General features: G+C 37.6%; 1 protein-coding gene across 1 annotated transcript in view; it reads left to right on the top strand.

Annotated features, from left to right (window-relative positions):
• Positions 1–6,260: 6,260 nt before the first annotated feature.
• The window catches only part of LOC121247577 (midasin), an 83,761-nt gene continuing 73,944 nt past the window's right edge, over positions 6,261–16,077 (top strand). The window contains 6 exon segments of the mRNA XM_041145948.1: positions 6,261–6,407; positions 6,734–7,053; positions 7,770–7,857; positions 8,621–8,898; positions 8,998–9,201; positions 9,394–9,563. Coding sequence (XP_041001882.1) covers positions 6,303–6,407; positions 6,734–7,053; positions 7,770–7,857; positions 8,621–8,898; positions 8,998–9,201; positions 9,394–9,563 — 1,165 coding nt within the window. The 5' untranslated portion in view covers positions 6,261–6,302.

Here is a 16,077-nt window from a genome sequence, read left to right as displayed (position 1 = left end):
ATCCATAACTGAGCGGCTTATTATTATTTATTCCCGAACACAATAGAATTTTATTTGGAGAATTGTTGAGGTGGGATTTGGTAAATGTTGTCGATGAAACAACCATGTTTGGCATTAGCAACTCTCTTGCTCTTAACAAACATAGTATAGGGATATTCTATCGAGAGACTTCTAAGGAAAATGATGGATACTATCGATTAGATAACTTTACGAGGGGCTCATTTTATAATGGGTTTCAATGAGCTTTTAAACTCCAAGTAAAGTTGACAATCCTCGATCATATTGTTGGATTCTAAGTACTTTACTATTTTTCAATTTATAATTAGAATAGTGCTAGGTTGCTCAAATCGTGTGCCCCCAAGTGTACCGATAAGTGCATTTGTTTTTTTGAAAGCATTTGTAAAAAAATGCACTTATCGGTACACTTTGGGGCACACGATTCGAGCATGGTAGCATAATCATTATAATTAAATGTTCTAAGAAAATTGTTGACCTAATTTCATTTACTGAAGACTCATCATTGTACACTTGTCCTATTGTATTATTGTCCTATTGTATTATTGTCGCATTATTAATTAACTATTGTTTTCCTAAAAAAAGAAGTTGATTAAAGGTTTGTTTGGCAACACAAATGTTCTAAAATATTCTTAGATACATTTCGCCCCAGCAACTGGGAGGTGGGGGCAAGGGCGGACACCCCATCCGTCACTTCCTTCCTCAGCCCCGCATATGGTTGACGGGAGCAGGGCAGTGGGGTGCGCTTCCCACCCGTACATAGTATTCTCCAAATAAATTAAAAAGTGGTAACAAGAAAAAATAAAAATAATATTTTAGTAAGAATATTTTAATGTAACATGAATACTTTTTTTGAAAAATTTTGGACTTTTCTAATCTGATAAATAATACATTATAATTTTTAATATTTTAGTAAAATAAATTAATTTAACATTAATACTTTTTTGAAAAACTTTGGACTTTTTTAAACAGAGATAATAATATATTATAACTTTTTATATTTTAGTAACAAAATTATTTAGTTTAATTTAACGTGGATACATTTTTAAAATATTTTAGGCATTTTTAAAGAATGAAAATGATCAAGCTACCAAGCATGTGTACTGAGAATTTCTACCGAATTGTGGTTTTTTTTTGTTTTTGTTTTTGTTTTTTACTTAATAGTTAAGAAAGTGTTTTTTAATGAGAGCGTAGCTACATACAGTCATGGAGTGTACAAGGGCCGTGCAATCGTTTTGAAAAAGAGTAGAGTCTACTATTAAAAAATTAATTTTTTATGTGAATCCTGTATTTACTCAATTTTTTCAAAGGGATTGCACAGCACTTGCGCACTCCATGACTACAAATATCATTTATTTTGTAATGAGTTTGTGATTTTTTTAAAAAAATATTTAAAAAGATTTCAAAAATACTTAGAAAAAAAAAATAAAATGCAAACTGCTATCAGTAGAAAGGCTCGCTAATGGACCTAGCAGCGACCTTTAAAGAAAATAATATGTTATAATTTTTAATAATCTAGGAGGTAATTTTTAAAGCAAAGAGATAATTACTTCAGTTTTGAGACGATGTTTGTGTCGTAATTGGTTACTGTACAGTGTACACAATAAAATTTCAAAATTTTTACTTACAACTGGTTTAGGGAACCTCGGCTTTACCGTGTCCTACGTGGCAGGTTTCAAAAACAGTGTCGTTATAATTTAATTAAAAAACGGTTGAATCCCCTCCATCATCCCCCTCCATCCTAGTCGAAACCCTCATCCCCATTCCCGTTGTCTTTGATTCTCTTTGTCTTCTTCATTCCCATCGTCTTCACTATGAAGCCAGCCTCTTCGTCTTCCCACGAAGCCAACCTCTTCGTCTTCTCCATTTCAAAGAGTCTTTTCGTCTTTGATTTTGCTCCCAATAGCCATGAACCCAGCAATATTGTCAACAACAATATTGAGCTAGATGGTCTTAGGGTAGATGGATGCTCTTTTCATTTTTCCACGATAAGAGGGAGACAAATGCATCTTGTTAATAGCAATGTTGTATAACTCAAACCACATTAAAATCTATGAACTAGTACAATGGATCTCATTTTAAATAAATATTTAATATTTATTTCATTCATGAATATGTGACGATGCAAATATGGTTGCCAAATGGGGGGCCAAATACCAATATTACCCATATCATAATATTTTTTCCTTGTTTGCTGTTGGTTTAGGATGATTTTACATCTTATCATGATAATTCTTTAAAATGATCACCCAATTTTGAATGTGATTTTTTTTTCATTTTTTTAGCACACTTGATTGAAAACACTCTCGTTTAAGGTGAAGAAATATCACAAATACAATGAAAACAGTTTTGGAACTAATTATGACCCCAAAACCAAAATACAAAAACATTAACCGACAATATAAATCATTTACATTGGAATGTGGAATGTAATTGGCAAGCCAACACTACATAAATCAATCAATTAAAAGTTAAAACAATTACTTCATATTACTCAAATGTATATACTATTTATAAGGTTCCATTCTTTACACAAAGAACTAAAGTGTTTTGGCCTTATTGATTCATAATTTGAGGGAAAACCAACGGTGTAAGTGATAGACCTTAAATGCAAATAAGATAACTAAAAGAAATGGATTTAGAAGCACAATACCTTTGCTGGGGGCTTGCAGGTGGTTCCAAAGAATATTGGTAGTGAAAGAGATATCAGGCTTCTTGAATGCAACAAGGCTTCAAAGCACAGGGAACCCAAGAATCTATTCATCTCCAAAAACTTGTTAAAAAAATCAGAGAATTGATTGGAATCCAAGATACCTGGGGAGTTTGGTAAAGAGAAGTAATATAAAAAATATATAATGAACAGAAAGGTAGAAACAGAGAGGTAGGTTTCGAAAAGCAAAATCCAAAACTCCGACATAAAGCATAAGGCTTGTTTAAAGTAAAGCTAAACTTGTTTACTTGAAAGCAAATTCAAGTATTATAACTATAACATATACCCAAATCTAATATATCTCATGGTTTGGAACATCAGGTGTCAAGAACTTCATTGGATCTTTACTAATTTCCTCATAATTCAATCTTGATTTCACCCTTTCTGGCACAGGCATTAGAGGAATAATGCTATCCCTATCGATAACTCCATCGATTATTCAATATTCAACTGCTTCTATAGGGGACATGTATCGATCCCTATCAATATCTTTTTGGACTTGTTCGAATGAGCGACCAGTGGATTCTGAAGTAATTCTTGTGACTAGTATTCTGAATAACCAATCATGGTCTAAAATGGTTTTATAAGCAAAAACATTTTAGTAAACAAAAAGTGCAACAATCGCAAAGTATTTTATTTGTCAGGAGAAACTCAAACAAAAGAGTGGGTACATGAATCCAAAAGGAACATACTCACCTGTAAAAGACATATACATGAGAATGTGTGAAGAACAACAGAAAATCAAATTTAAAACAAGAGAAAGAAATACTCTGTCGTTATGCAATGGAAGAAGCAAATCTGGAAATCAAGAGCAGACCCACGTTGACATCGGCTCAGATCCGAAATATATGACGAATGGCGACCGCAACAACCGGTTCTTTAGTCGACGGTGGCAATGACGATAGACGGAATCCTTCCGAGAATGTGTCTCTGGATTCAACTCGAGCAAGGGGCTTCGGCTTCTTTTTGTTTCCGTTTCCCTCCCTTTCTCCACATTTTATTCGTTTTTCCCCCTTTTTTATTCTTTTTAATTATCAGCTGACGTCAGTCGGTTTCATGCTGGTTTTGCACTGGCAATTTTATATAGAAGAATTGGAGTAAAAATTAAACAAACAAAAATCACATGTGAGCGAGAGGTAGATGAAGTTCTTTTTGGAAAAAAAATGTACAACGACGCCATCAAGAAACTAAGCACAAGTATCGATCATAATCCAAACAAATATCTAAGTGTATCTACGAAAGATGGGGAGAGAAACTGGGCACAAGATTGGGAAGAGAATTAACCCTAAAATTAATCATTCGACGTGCAAGATGGGGAGAGATATTGCACCGATTCAATAGAGAAAAAACATGAAATGTGAGATTCGAGAGAGTAATTAGGGAGATATCTCTTGGAAGAGGCTGAAGAAGGGAACCATTCCTGGCATAGCAATTGTCTCCCACTCGATTTTGTGTTGTTTCTTTGTTTTTTTTTTTAAGGAATATGCGACTCACAAATATGTTATTTAAAATGATATGAGATATGATGTAATGAGATAAGATAAAAGTTGAATAAAATATTGTTAGAATATTATTTTTAATATTATTTTTGTTTTGAGATTTGAAAAAAGTTTAATTGTTTATTGTATTTTATTTGAAAATTTGAGAAAATTGTAATAATTATATTAGATGAATTGAGATGCTTTTTGAATCCAAACAAGACCTAAATATGTCTACTAGTTTATTTTATTTTATTTCTTATTGGTTAAGTAAATAACTATTAGAGAATATGTGTATTTTTTTATTTTTTAAAAATGTTTACAAATGTTTGAAAGAAAAAAAGAAAAAAAAATTGTAATTACACTATAGTTATATTTGGTGGGCACGTTTAAGAGTCATCTTAATATTGTCCTTTTTAGAACTAGCGGTGTGGCATGTCAAACGGAATGCCATGTATATTGGTAAGAACATCCACGTTGGTCTATACATATATATATATATATAAAGTCATATTTACTTAATATGACCTTAAGTTTATTTATATTGGCTTATGCATATCTATATATTTAGCTAATTATGAACAATATTTATCTAAATTTGAAGAGTTATTATTCACTCTACAAAATATATTTTAATCATTATTTCTCTCTCCTCCCACACTCTCTCTCTCACAATCCTTTCATCTTCTCCCTCATTCAACAACACAACAAACATTCACCCGCACATTCATTTTATTATTATAATATATTATATGTTTTTTTCATTTTATTATATTTTTAATATAATATATAAAAAAATTAGATTTTTTATTATTGTATTTGTATTATTACTAATGTCAAATGTATATAGTAGATGCTAATTGTAAAATATATATAAAAAAATTAATAATATAATATTTTATTATTATTTTGTTTCAAATATGCATAAACTAATTTAGAAGTTTTTCTTGAATGTCAAAATGGATATGTAAAAAAGGTAATTTTGCATATGCATATGCATAGATCAATATTAATACTCTAAACTTCAACGATCTATTAAAGGCGGTAGTAGCTCGACGATACATACATACATATATGCACTCTTGATTTTACAAACAAAACACATTAAACCCTTAAGATCCTAACACATTAAACCCTTAAAATCCTAAAGAAACCCCAAAAGATAATGTTACTTTGGCACGTAAAGCTTACCACTCACATGGCATTTTTAACGCAGTACCACTATTTGATGTTTAAGTGGTTTATTACAAAAATTTAAAATACAAACAGAAAAAGAATAGAAAATTTAAAATTCAGTCTTACTCTTTTTATATTTCCAGACGCCTTTTAATTTGAATATGTATTTTTTTTTAATAAATTACATGGTACTACCTGATAATGCCCCGTGAAGAGGACTACACGAGTCATGAGTTTCAGATGATGAAGCTCAACCTTTAAACCCCTTATTATGGTCTAAGAACTTATTATTGGTCTCATGTCGGTGAAGGGTGGATTTAGATATACAAAATATCTCATTTCATCTATTCTCATTTTATCATCACAATTTTTTCAAATTTTCATATAAAAATATAATAAATAATTTAACTTTTCAAATCATAAAATAAAAATAATACTTAAAAATTATATTTAATAATATTTAATTTAATTTTTAACAAAATATCTCATCTCATCTGAACTCTTTATCTAAACTTATTCTTAAATCGCTTTTGGGTTGTAAATTGATATACAGTGTTTTACACACCGCCCTCCCTCTAAACCCATACAGTATTCTTAAATCGCTTTTGGTTCGTTTTGAATTACCGCAAAGTGCGTGTCATGACCGGCCCGTTTGAAAGCCATAGGCCCAAGTCAGTTCTAAACCCATACAGAAAAAAAAAAAAAAAAAAATATCAAAACGAACGTCATTTTGATAAACAAAAACCCCCTAAAACCCTTTCTTGTCACACGCTCCTCCCCGTCCAGCGCCCAGTAGCCATAAAGTTCCCCCTCCATCTTCTCTCACCCACGCCGCTTTGTCCTCTCTGTTGGGCAGCGCCTCTGTCCCTCGCTTCCCTCACCTTATCTCCCCCTCCCCGGGAACGGGCGTGACAGTATAAGAGATGGCCATGGATGGGAGTTTCAATCTTCAATCCTCACTAGAAAGATTTATTTCTCGGTGCCCAAAGCTTCTATCTTTTCCGCAGTTTGATTCTGTCGTAAAAAAGGTATTGTCTTTGTTTGGTTTCTGAGAAAATTAAATTTAAAAAATTGGAACTCTTGCAGGATTTTACTTTTGATTCCTGAAGCGGTGTTTGGTAACGAAAATAAGACGATGAATGACTCGGATTTGGTTTGGATTAAGTGTTGCATATAACTAAGTTGGGGTTTAAGGAAGTAAATTTAGTTTTGTTGCTGTTGCTGCGAATTTGAGAATTTTGAAATATGGAAGTAGAAGGTTTTGTTCATATATGCCTTTTGTTTCAGAGAAACTAACAGAGAACTAATTGAACATATCAATTTCGATGGGTTTTTTACATTTGGATTTGGACAGGGACATACGTTGACTGAAGAGGAAGTTGTCAATGTGCTGGCAGAGGTTTTTCTGCATCCAAACTATACAATTCCTCTGATGGGGTGCTTTCGGCCCATCGCCAGAAAGATTGTGGATAAAGCTGTGGCATTGCTTCGGATGGTGCCGAATTTAAGGTCCAATGCGAATAATACATTAGTGGAGGCTGAAGACGACAAAGTTTTGAATGAAGTTGCTAGCGTAATCGAGCACTACAATCGATCTGGGAGGGGTTTGGATCTTCACGAGCTTGCTTGTTTGGCGGCTTGTCGTGCCCTTGATTTGGGTCCGTTTTTATTGGGGTAAGCAGGCGGCTCATGCGTGGTTATACATTTTTTTTTCTCTTTGTCATTTATTACCAATTCTTTTAATCATTGACTTTTTTTTCCCTCCTTGTTTGTTAATACTTAACCGTTTGAGATGATTTTTCCCTTCCCTTTTATGGTCATCTTGATGGGTCCTTGAAAATTTTATTAGGATTTTTTTTTTTATTGTTTTGATGTCGGGAAACCTCACCAAGGCAGGGCCCTTCGGACCCACTCCTGCAGAGTAAATCTCGGTCCTACGCACTGCACCCTCGGAAGTTTCCCTACATGGAACTGGTTAAATCACTGGTTTTTCACCAGGAGGTGTGGCCCTAAAGGATTGTTTGCACTTATGAGGTGTTGAACCTTGGACCTTGAAGGGAGTGATACCCCAAGACTAAGGCCTTCACTACTTGGGCCAACCCCTTGGGGTTTATTAGGAATTTTATATTCTAGAGGTTGTATTGTGTACAAGATAATGTGGGGTCGTGTTATTTATGCATTAGTTAAGCTACATAATTTCTGAGCTTTATGATTTTCCTATGGTTGCACTCATATTACATCTTCCCATTCAGCAAACATCTTCCCTTCATTTCTGAATACTATTGGATGGGCTTCAAAGGGTGTTTTGGTTTCAGCTTCAGTACTCTGTTGTCATGCTTATATGCTTGAGATATATATTGGTAAAGATCTGTGTTGGTTATTTGCTGCAGGTCCATATTAAGTTATTTCAAATTTGCTCCATCTCCTTTTGAACGAATTTTGATGGAAGGAAAAAGTTTCGAGCAATGTGGTAATAAGGTAAATAAACAATTTCTTATTGAATTTTTAAATTTGCATCATCTCCTTTTTAGGTACTTTACTGTGTATTCTCTAGCTTTTTTTCTACCTAGAGTGAGATGCTGGAGAGTGGAGGTGGATGGTTTAGGTCATACCTGGTAATCATGTCCTGCTGTTTCCACTTTGTTTTAGACACTTGGTGAATTCAGAGGATCTGTAAATTTGTCAAGAAGCTTATGAAGTTATGATTGTGGCTATTTTTGTGATTTTTTGACATATATGGTTTGTTTTTGTGTTTCTGGGAGATATCGTGATTGGCATGTCTCTGTGCTAGATTTCTTTCAATTTGGTCGATTTTCTTGATTATACACTTTTCTATACTTCGTTTCTTTATATACAGGATTTGTGTTCCTCTGGCGTTATTTTGAAATATGTGTTTGCTTATCCGAAAAATATTTTTGTGAGTTGATGCTTTTAAAATCGTGTCTGTTCACACGAGTTTGTCAATAGCATGTCACCCATCTGTCCTAACCATCTGCAATAATTTATTTCTCTATGATGTTTTTGTTTATTGTCACGCATTGTTTCTCAATTAAACATCACCTATTGCATGGTAAAGTGGTGGAGTTCGTAATTCCTGAATTATTAAGAAAGTATTTTTTTTCAATGTTGTTTTTTATTATTATTTTGAGCAGTACACGTGTCTAGTTTCCCTTCTTAAAAATTCATGGCCATTTTTTTTTCTTTTTTTTTGCATTATATCATGTTGATTTGGTTTTATCAGGTTGGACCTTTTGTATTGCATGCTGCTCGTATTTCTTACCGACTCCTCCTCATGGACTCGGAGATCTTTTCTAAACTTTGGGATTGGTCCTGCTTCCTGGATCTTGTAAAGCAGTCCTCCAATCTTCACCTGAACAGAAATGCTGGATATGCAGATACTTTTATTGCAGATATTAGATGGTGTGGGATACAAATTCTATCAGTCATTCTGAAAACGAGCTGCAGACCAACTGCAGACTTCAGTATTGAGACTGAAGAAGCATTCACATGTTTATTGCGGTTGGTTTTGTTCACCCCTCTGAACAAAATGTTGTTTATCTAATAAAAATTTAATGAATTTGCAGTCACATATGTTCATATTGCTGTTGCCATTTTCAGCTGGGAGGAGTTTTGTCAAGATACATCATTGGAGAAGGCTGAGTGGTATATTGAGGAGTCTGTACAAAATAGTTTGAGTTCTCCCAGTAGAAGCAGTGGTTTCAGCGAAGAGAATTGTCTCCAGCCTTCTGGAATTTGTCCTTTGGCAATTTCCTCTTCAGGGTTCCATGAACTGCCATCTAGAAGTAAAAGACTTGCTACATGGTAGGACATATTGTATCAAAAGAAACAGTCTATTATTTTCTTGTCAAGCAATTAATTATTTCATTGTATTTTCTCGAACCTAAAGCATTTTATATAGTTTGTTGACCTGACTATGGTTCTTTTGGCTTTCTTATTTATATTCATTTCTTTTTATATGTGTGTATATATATATATATATATATATATCTTCAGGGCTGATAAATCGTTTGGAAATTTGTTCGTTTTAACGTCAGCTGTGAAGAAAAGTTTTGAGATGGTTGTGTTGGCTTTGAGTCAAAAGTGGCCTGTTCTTCTATATGGTCCTGCTGGCGCTGGAAAATCAGCTCTTATCAACAAGTTGGCCCGGGATAGTGGGAACCAAGGTATTTCCTTTCTTTTCTACCCCTTCTCTGATTTAATTGAACACCTCCTTAATATACCCTCTTGGTTTACTTAACCCTTCCTAAGCTTCCACCATAGTTATAAAAAAGAAAAGTTTCCACTATAGCTGTTTGGTAAATTAGAATAATTTTTTCTATTGCATGTTGGTTTATATTATCCTTCACAAATGGATGTTTTAGAGAACAAATTTTTTAACATTATTCTAATAAAGAAACACCCCTATTAAACTTTGAGAGGAGATTATATATATATTTTTTTGATAAGTAATAATCTTTATTGATGTGAATGAAACTAGGCGATGCCCAAGTACACAGGAAGTATACAAAGTGAGACACTTAATTACATTCTAGTAGGCTAGAAAGAAGATACAAACTCATGAACATTCCCTCCCTTCAATACAATAGCAGAAAACCACTGGAAAATAGAGAATACAAAAAAAATTCCAGATTTCCCCCATTGCGCGCTCCTTGTTATTAAAGCACCTGTCATTCCTTTCTGACTATAAACACCACATTAAGCACAAAGGAATCATCAGCCACACGGCTGCTAATTGGACACTACTATGAGATCTATTCCAGCATGCTAATAGATCCACCACACTCTTGGGCATAGCCTAACTCAGCCCAGCTCTACTAAGAATACCAGCCCATAGCTCCCCAGCCACCTCACAATGTAAGAGCAAGTGATCTATCGATTCCCCACTCTTTTTACACATGTAGCACCACTCCATGCCGTGCTACATACATCGAACAAAAAACGGGTACGTGTTCCATCACCTACCTCAAACTTGAGATGTTTTTCAAAGGTGTACCACCCGTTCCTTATGAATTTCCACAGGCTTACTCCATAGGACCCCCTACCCTCTTTAGAGCACCATCCCTCCCACTCACAACCATACTTATGATCAATAACCTCTCTCCACAGCGAGTTCCCTTCCATTTGGTACCTCCACAACCACTTCCCTAATAGTGTTTTGTTAAATACACACAAATTTCGCATCCCTAACCTCCCATTCGCAAATGAACAGCACACCCTTTGCCAACTCGCAAGGTGAAGTTTGGATTCCTCCCCTATGCTACGCCACAAGAAAGCTCTAAACAACTTTTCTATCCGGTTTGCCACACCCACCGGTAATGGAAATAGAAAAAGATAGTAAGTGGGAAGGTTGGAAAGAGTGCTTTTGATGAGGGTTAATCTCTCCCCTTTCGATAGATATAGCCGCTTCTAGCCTGATAGTCGTTGCTCAACCTTCTCTACCACTCCATCCCAAATACTGTTTGCTTTGAAAGACGTCCCCAAGGGGAGTCCAAGATATTTCATAGGGAGAGAGGCAATTTTACAACCTAGTAACTCCGCTAAGGAGGCTATATTATTCACCTCCCCCATCGGAACCAACTCCGACTTCCCCAAGTTCACCTTGAGTCTCGAAACAGCTACAAAACACAACAAAACTGCTCTTAAAGCTTGAATTTGGCCACTGACCGCATCACAAAAAATGAGCGTATCATTTGCAAATAGTAGGTGAGAAATGAAGCTGGTATTACTATTGCTGCCTATTGAAAACCAGCAAGAAATCCCCCCTTTACAGCGGCCTCCACCATATGACTCAATGCTTCCATTACAATAACAAAAAGGAAAGGAGATAGCGGGTCCCCTTGTCTCAAACCCCTTGAAGATTGAAAAAAACCACGTGGTCTTCCATTGACTAGACCGAGAACTGAGCGGTCGAGACCCAATGTTTAATCCATTCACACCAACTATCCTCGAAACCACATCTTCTAAGCATATAGAGGAGAAAATCCCAACACACATGGTCATAGGCTTTTTCCATGTCGAGCTTGCAAAGAATCCCCAGGGTGCATTCTCTTAATCGACTATCCAAGCACTCATTTGCTATCAAAACTGAATCCAAGATTTGCCGACCCCTTACAAATGCATTTTGAGGTTTGGAAATGAGTTTGTCCATCACCAAACTCATACGATTAGCTAACACCTTTGATATAATTTTATATATCCCACCTACCAAACTAATAGGCCGGAAGTCTTTCAATTCATATGCACCAACTATTTTTGGAATGAGAGCAATGAAAGTCGCATTTAGTGACTTCTCAAACTTTTGATTAGAATTAAAAGCATGAAAAATCTGCATCACTTCCTCCTTCACTACGTCCCAACTCTCTTGAAAGAATGCCATAGAAAAGCCATCCGGACCCGGGGCTTTGTCTCTACACATACTTCTCACTACGAGATTCACCTCCTCTTCATCAAACGGCCTTTCCAACCAACCTGTTACATCCGAATCCATCTGATCAAAGGGTAAACCATCTAGTTTGGGGCACCATTCTTCTTTGTCAGCAAGGAGATCCTCATAATACTGCACTATGTGGTCTTGGATTTCTTCGGAAGAATGTAACACATTTGAACCGGAATGGAGGACTTCAATAGCATTGTTGCGCCTATGTGAATTAGCCACCTTGTGAAAGAACTTAGTGCATTTATTCCCCTCCTTCAACCAAAGTGCCCTTGATTTTTGCCTCCAAGATATTTCTTTCAACAACAAAACTTTCTCAATTTTGGTCACCACCACTTTCTTCCTTAATAAAGAATCCGCATTAACTACCCCTTCCTCCAAAGTCTGCAACTCATCCCAAAGGATATATTTCTGCCCCTTACTCCCACAAAAAGCTTCTATCTCTATCTACATTGGGCCCATACACACCCGCTAATGCCCACAGCCACCCATCCTCAATGTTCTTAGAAGATACAACCATTGAGAACACCCCCATGCAATCCTCGACCATCTTCACCACTCTCTTATCCCACATCACCAACACACCTCCCGAAGCCCCCGATGAAGCTAAATAACACCACCCCACAAAGGAGCAACCCCACAAGCTACGAATTATATATCTATCAACGCCACACAACTTAGTCTCTTGAAGGCAGACAATGTCAACCTTCCAACTACGGAGGAGGGATCTAATGCAGAGACGTTTATTCATATCATTGATCCCCTTACATTCCAAGAAAGAATTTTAGGCTTCATTAAATGACGAAGTCCTCTTACCCTTCAACCTTTCCCTCCCCACACTTCTCTCCTTGTTATCGTAATTAATAGAGCTTTTGAGATGTTTCAACTCTCGGTCCCGTTTCACTGCTGATTTCAAAACTGTAGGTCTCCTTGCCTCCATCGCAATCAAAGGGCCTTAAACTGGTCTTCATACCTAGCAAACGAAATTCCCACACACTCTTGAGCTTCCTCTACTTTTTTTAACAACCAATCGGTTGTTAAATTGTACACTGGCTTTGGAGTGATAGTGCGTAACGGGGTAGGGCTTTCCAACTCATCCTTATCACCCTCAATGCCGCTGACCATAAGCTGATCCACTGATTGAGCCATAGAGTCAACCTCCTTCAACACCACTGATGATGACCCAAGACCCCCATCAATCCCCCCTTCCATATCCACCACCCATAGCTCCCGAGTGATACACCCCTCATCCAACTCCCCATCCTTCAAAATTTTCCCAAAGGACCCATCTTTTTCGACCTCTAGTGCCTCCAAAACCCCCTCTGCCACTTCCAACGCTAGGGGCATTGCCTGAGCTATGCCTGGAGATTCGGCGGTGACTGGTGGCATGGTCTGTGCGCACCCCAACTTCCCCGACGAGAGAATGGTCTGCGATACTGGATCCGCAACCATCTCCCCTGAAACTTCACTCCCCAGTGGACAAAGTGCTGCAATGACGTCAAGGGGACGTCAGCGACCTCTGTCGCACCGTTCTGTGCAGGTCCCAATGATTGGATAGTAGGTACACCATTGGCGACCTCCATCAAACCTTTTTGTGAGGGTTCATCGTCCACTGTAGATGGCGCCGATAGCATCATGGTTGCCACCAAAGGAGCGATGGCCTGCGGCGAGGTCACCTGAGGCCTCGTCGGCGACGATGGCCTGGGCCCACTTGCAGATGGGCCAACCACAGGTTGCAACTTCCTACGCCAGATGTGGCCTCCATCTCCAGGCTGCATCCCTATGGGCTGAGGCCCATCGCCTAGGCCCACTTCCCCTTCCCCTCCAGACAAGACCTTCCCCTTCCCTTTCAGTGCCTCAATGGGCCCTCTGGGCTGACCCTGACCCATTTCACTAAAGGTCCCTGATTGATTAAAATCGAGGCCCACAAATTCCTGCCCCAAGACACATCGTTTCAGCCACTGAACTTTATCAGTCAGCTCACCCATCTATCTTTCCATAACTGACAGGACAAATATAATTTCCTTATACGAACCAACAACTCTGTCTACCCCTTCGCGCCTCTGACCCCCTACTAGAAATGCAACATCGCCTGGCCTGGACACACCTACCAGTTCAGCCCTCTTCACGTCTCGAAGCCCCTCTAGTGCCTCCCTATACGATGAACGATGCTCCCCATATGACGACTGAGTTAACTCAGACCTCACCTTCAGACCAGAACCACGACCTCCACCGACTTCCTGCAATGCTGCCATTAAGTTCCTCCAACCCACACCATTTCTATCTTCTGGGATGAAGATGAAGCTCCGCCGCCCCCTCCTCCATATTCTACCAATGCCAAATATGCATCTCTGGGGTTGGAACATCATTGCGCAATATAGCCCCTGTCCCCATCCCTGTGGGCAGAATAATACTTCTTGCCCGCTGCCTTCAAACACCCTTCCAAAACTCTGTGAAACCACCGAGCTGTTACCAACCCCACTCTCATATTCTTCACCACTTTCCATCCTTTTCCACACAATAGAACATATTGACCATCCCTTCTCACCTCAAACAACTTAGACTCAATCACTACATGTTTCATGGAGAGCATTGACTAGGATGTAGATAACCCTTAGCAAAAAATTACCAACGACAAAAAAAAAAGACATTTTTTCTCAAGTGTACGGAGATAAAAACTTCAGCAACGGCATTATAAATATAACTTTGCAGAGGTTTGATGTTGTGAGCATGCCCATAATCTTGTTTTTCCTACCATGTAAACGTATATGACAAGGAAACGATTAAATACATCTATAAATCCTTTACCTTGTAGGTGTTAATCCCATTTTATGAATGGATAATGGTAGTCCTACTCATTTACATATGGAAATCTGGGATAAGTTTTGCCAAATTTCATTGCATAACACCTAATTGTTAATTGGCTGATATGTTGCAAATGTTAAACGCAAAACTATGTTTATGGCCACAATTATACATGCTGAAGCTATGAAATAAATGACTTGAAGATTTTTTATATTTTTTTTGATAGGTAATCGAGAAGTTATATTCATAAAAATAGGCAAAACCCAGGTACACAGGAATTATACATGAGGAACACCTAGCTAGAGGTTAAATAGAAAGTAGAAGGTCATAGACCCTTAGCCCGTTACAAACTATGGACCCTACCCATAAAAACAATGACTTAAGAAAGAAAACTTTTATCTCATCCATAGTTCTCTCTTGATCTTCGAAGCATCTGACATTTCTATCCTTCCAAATACACCAACACATATATATTGGGACCATTCTCCAAATTGCCGCCACCTTTGAATTGCCATGGAGTCCTCTCCAACTTGCTAGGAAATCCACCAATCTAAGAATTATGACCCAAGACAATCCGATTCTTGAGAAAAAATATCCCATATGAACCTGGCCACCTCATAGTGTAAAAGCAGGTGATCTACTGATTCCCCATGCTTCTTACACATACAACACCAATCCAGCACAATTACCTGTCGTTTCCTCAGATTATCTGTAGTAAGGATCTTATCCAAGGATGCTGTCCAATTCCCAATTTTGGGCTGCCCTAATGAAATTAATATTCCATTGAGGGCAACCATTTGAAAAGGCCAAAAGATCAGCAATCACTGCATTTTTCTCTCTAACAAGCTCAAAGATAGTGGGGAAGGTGTCTTGGAGACAATGGTTACCACACCATTTGTCAAACCAAAAACTGACACGAGAGCCATCGCCCACAACACAATGTTCATGTCCTCGAAAGGACTCCCAAAGACTCCTAATGTATTTCCACAACACCACTCCATGCGTATTTGGTACCTCATTCGAGCACCATCCTCCCCAAGCCTCCCCGAACTGTGAATCAATAACCGACTTCCATAAGGCCTCCCTTTTGTGTTGGTACCTCCACAACCATTTATCCAAAAAAGCTTGATTGAATTTCGTCAAGTGGCAAATCCCCAAACCTTCCCCAGAAATTGGGGTACAAACCATTGACTAATTAAACAAGTGGGGTTTGAACTCTTCCCCTAATCCACTCCACAAGAAATCTCCTTGTAACTTCTCAATGTGGTTAGCCACCTTTGTGGGAAGCGGGAACAATGACAAAAAATAGGTGGGTAAGTTTGAAAGAGTGCTTTTAATCAAAGTCAGCCTACCACCTTTCGATAAGTATAGCTTCTTCCAATTAGCCAATCTGCGCTCCACCTTTTCGATCACATCATTCTAAATCCTTTCAGATTTAA

The sequence above is a fragment of the Juglans microcarpa x Juglans regia genome, chromosome 1D (genome assembly GCF_004785595.1).
Source record: "Juglans microcarpa x Juglans regia isolate MS1-56 chromosome 1D, Jm3101_v1.0, whole genome shotgun sequence".
Taxonomy (NCBI): domain Eukaryota; kingdom Viridiplantae; phylum Streptophyta; class Magnoliopsida; order Fagales; family Juglandaceae; genus Juglans; species Juglans microcarpa x Juglans regia.
The sequence above is the reverse complement of the archived record's forward strand: the minus strand, read 5'-3'. Positions and strand labels throughout refer to the sequence as shown.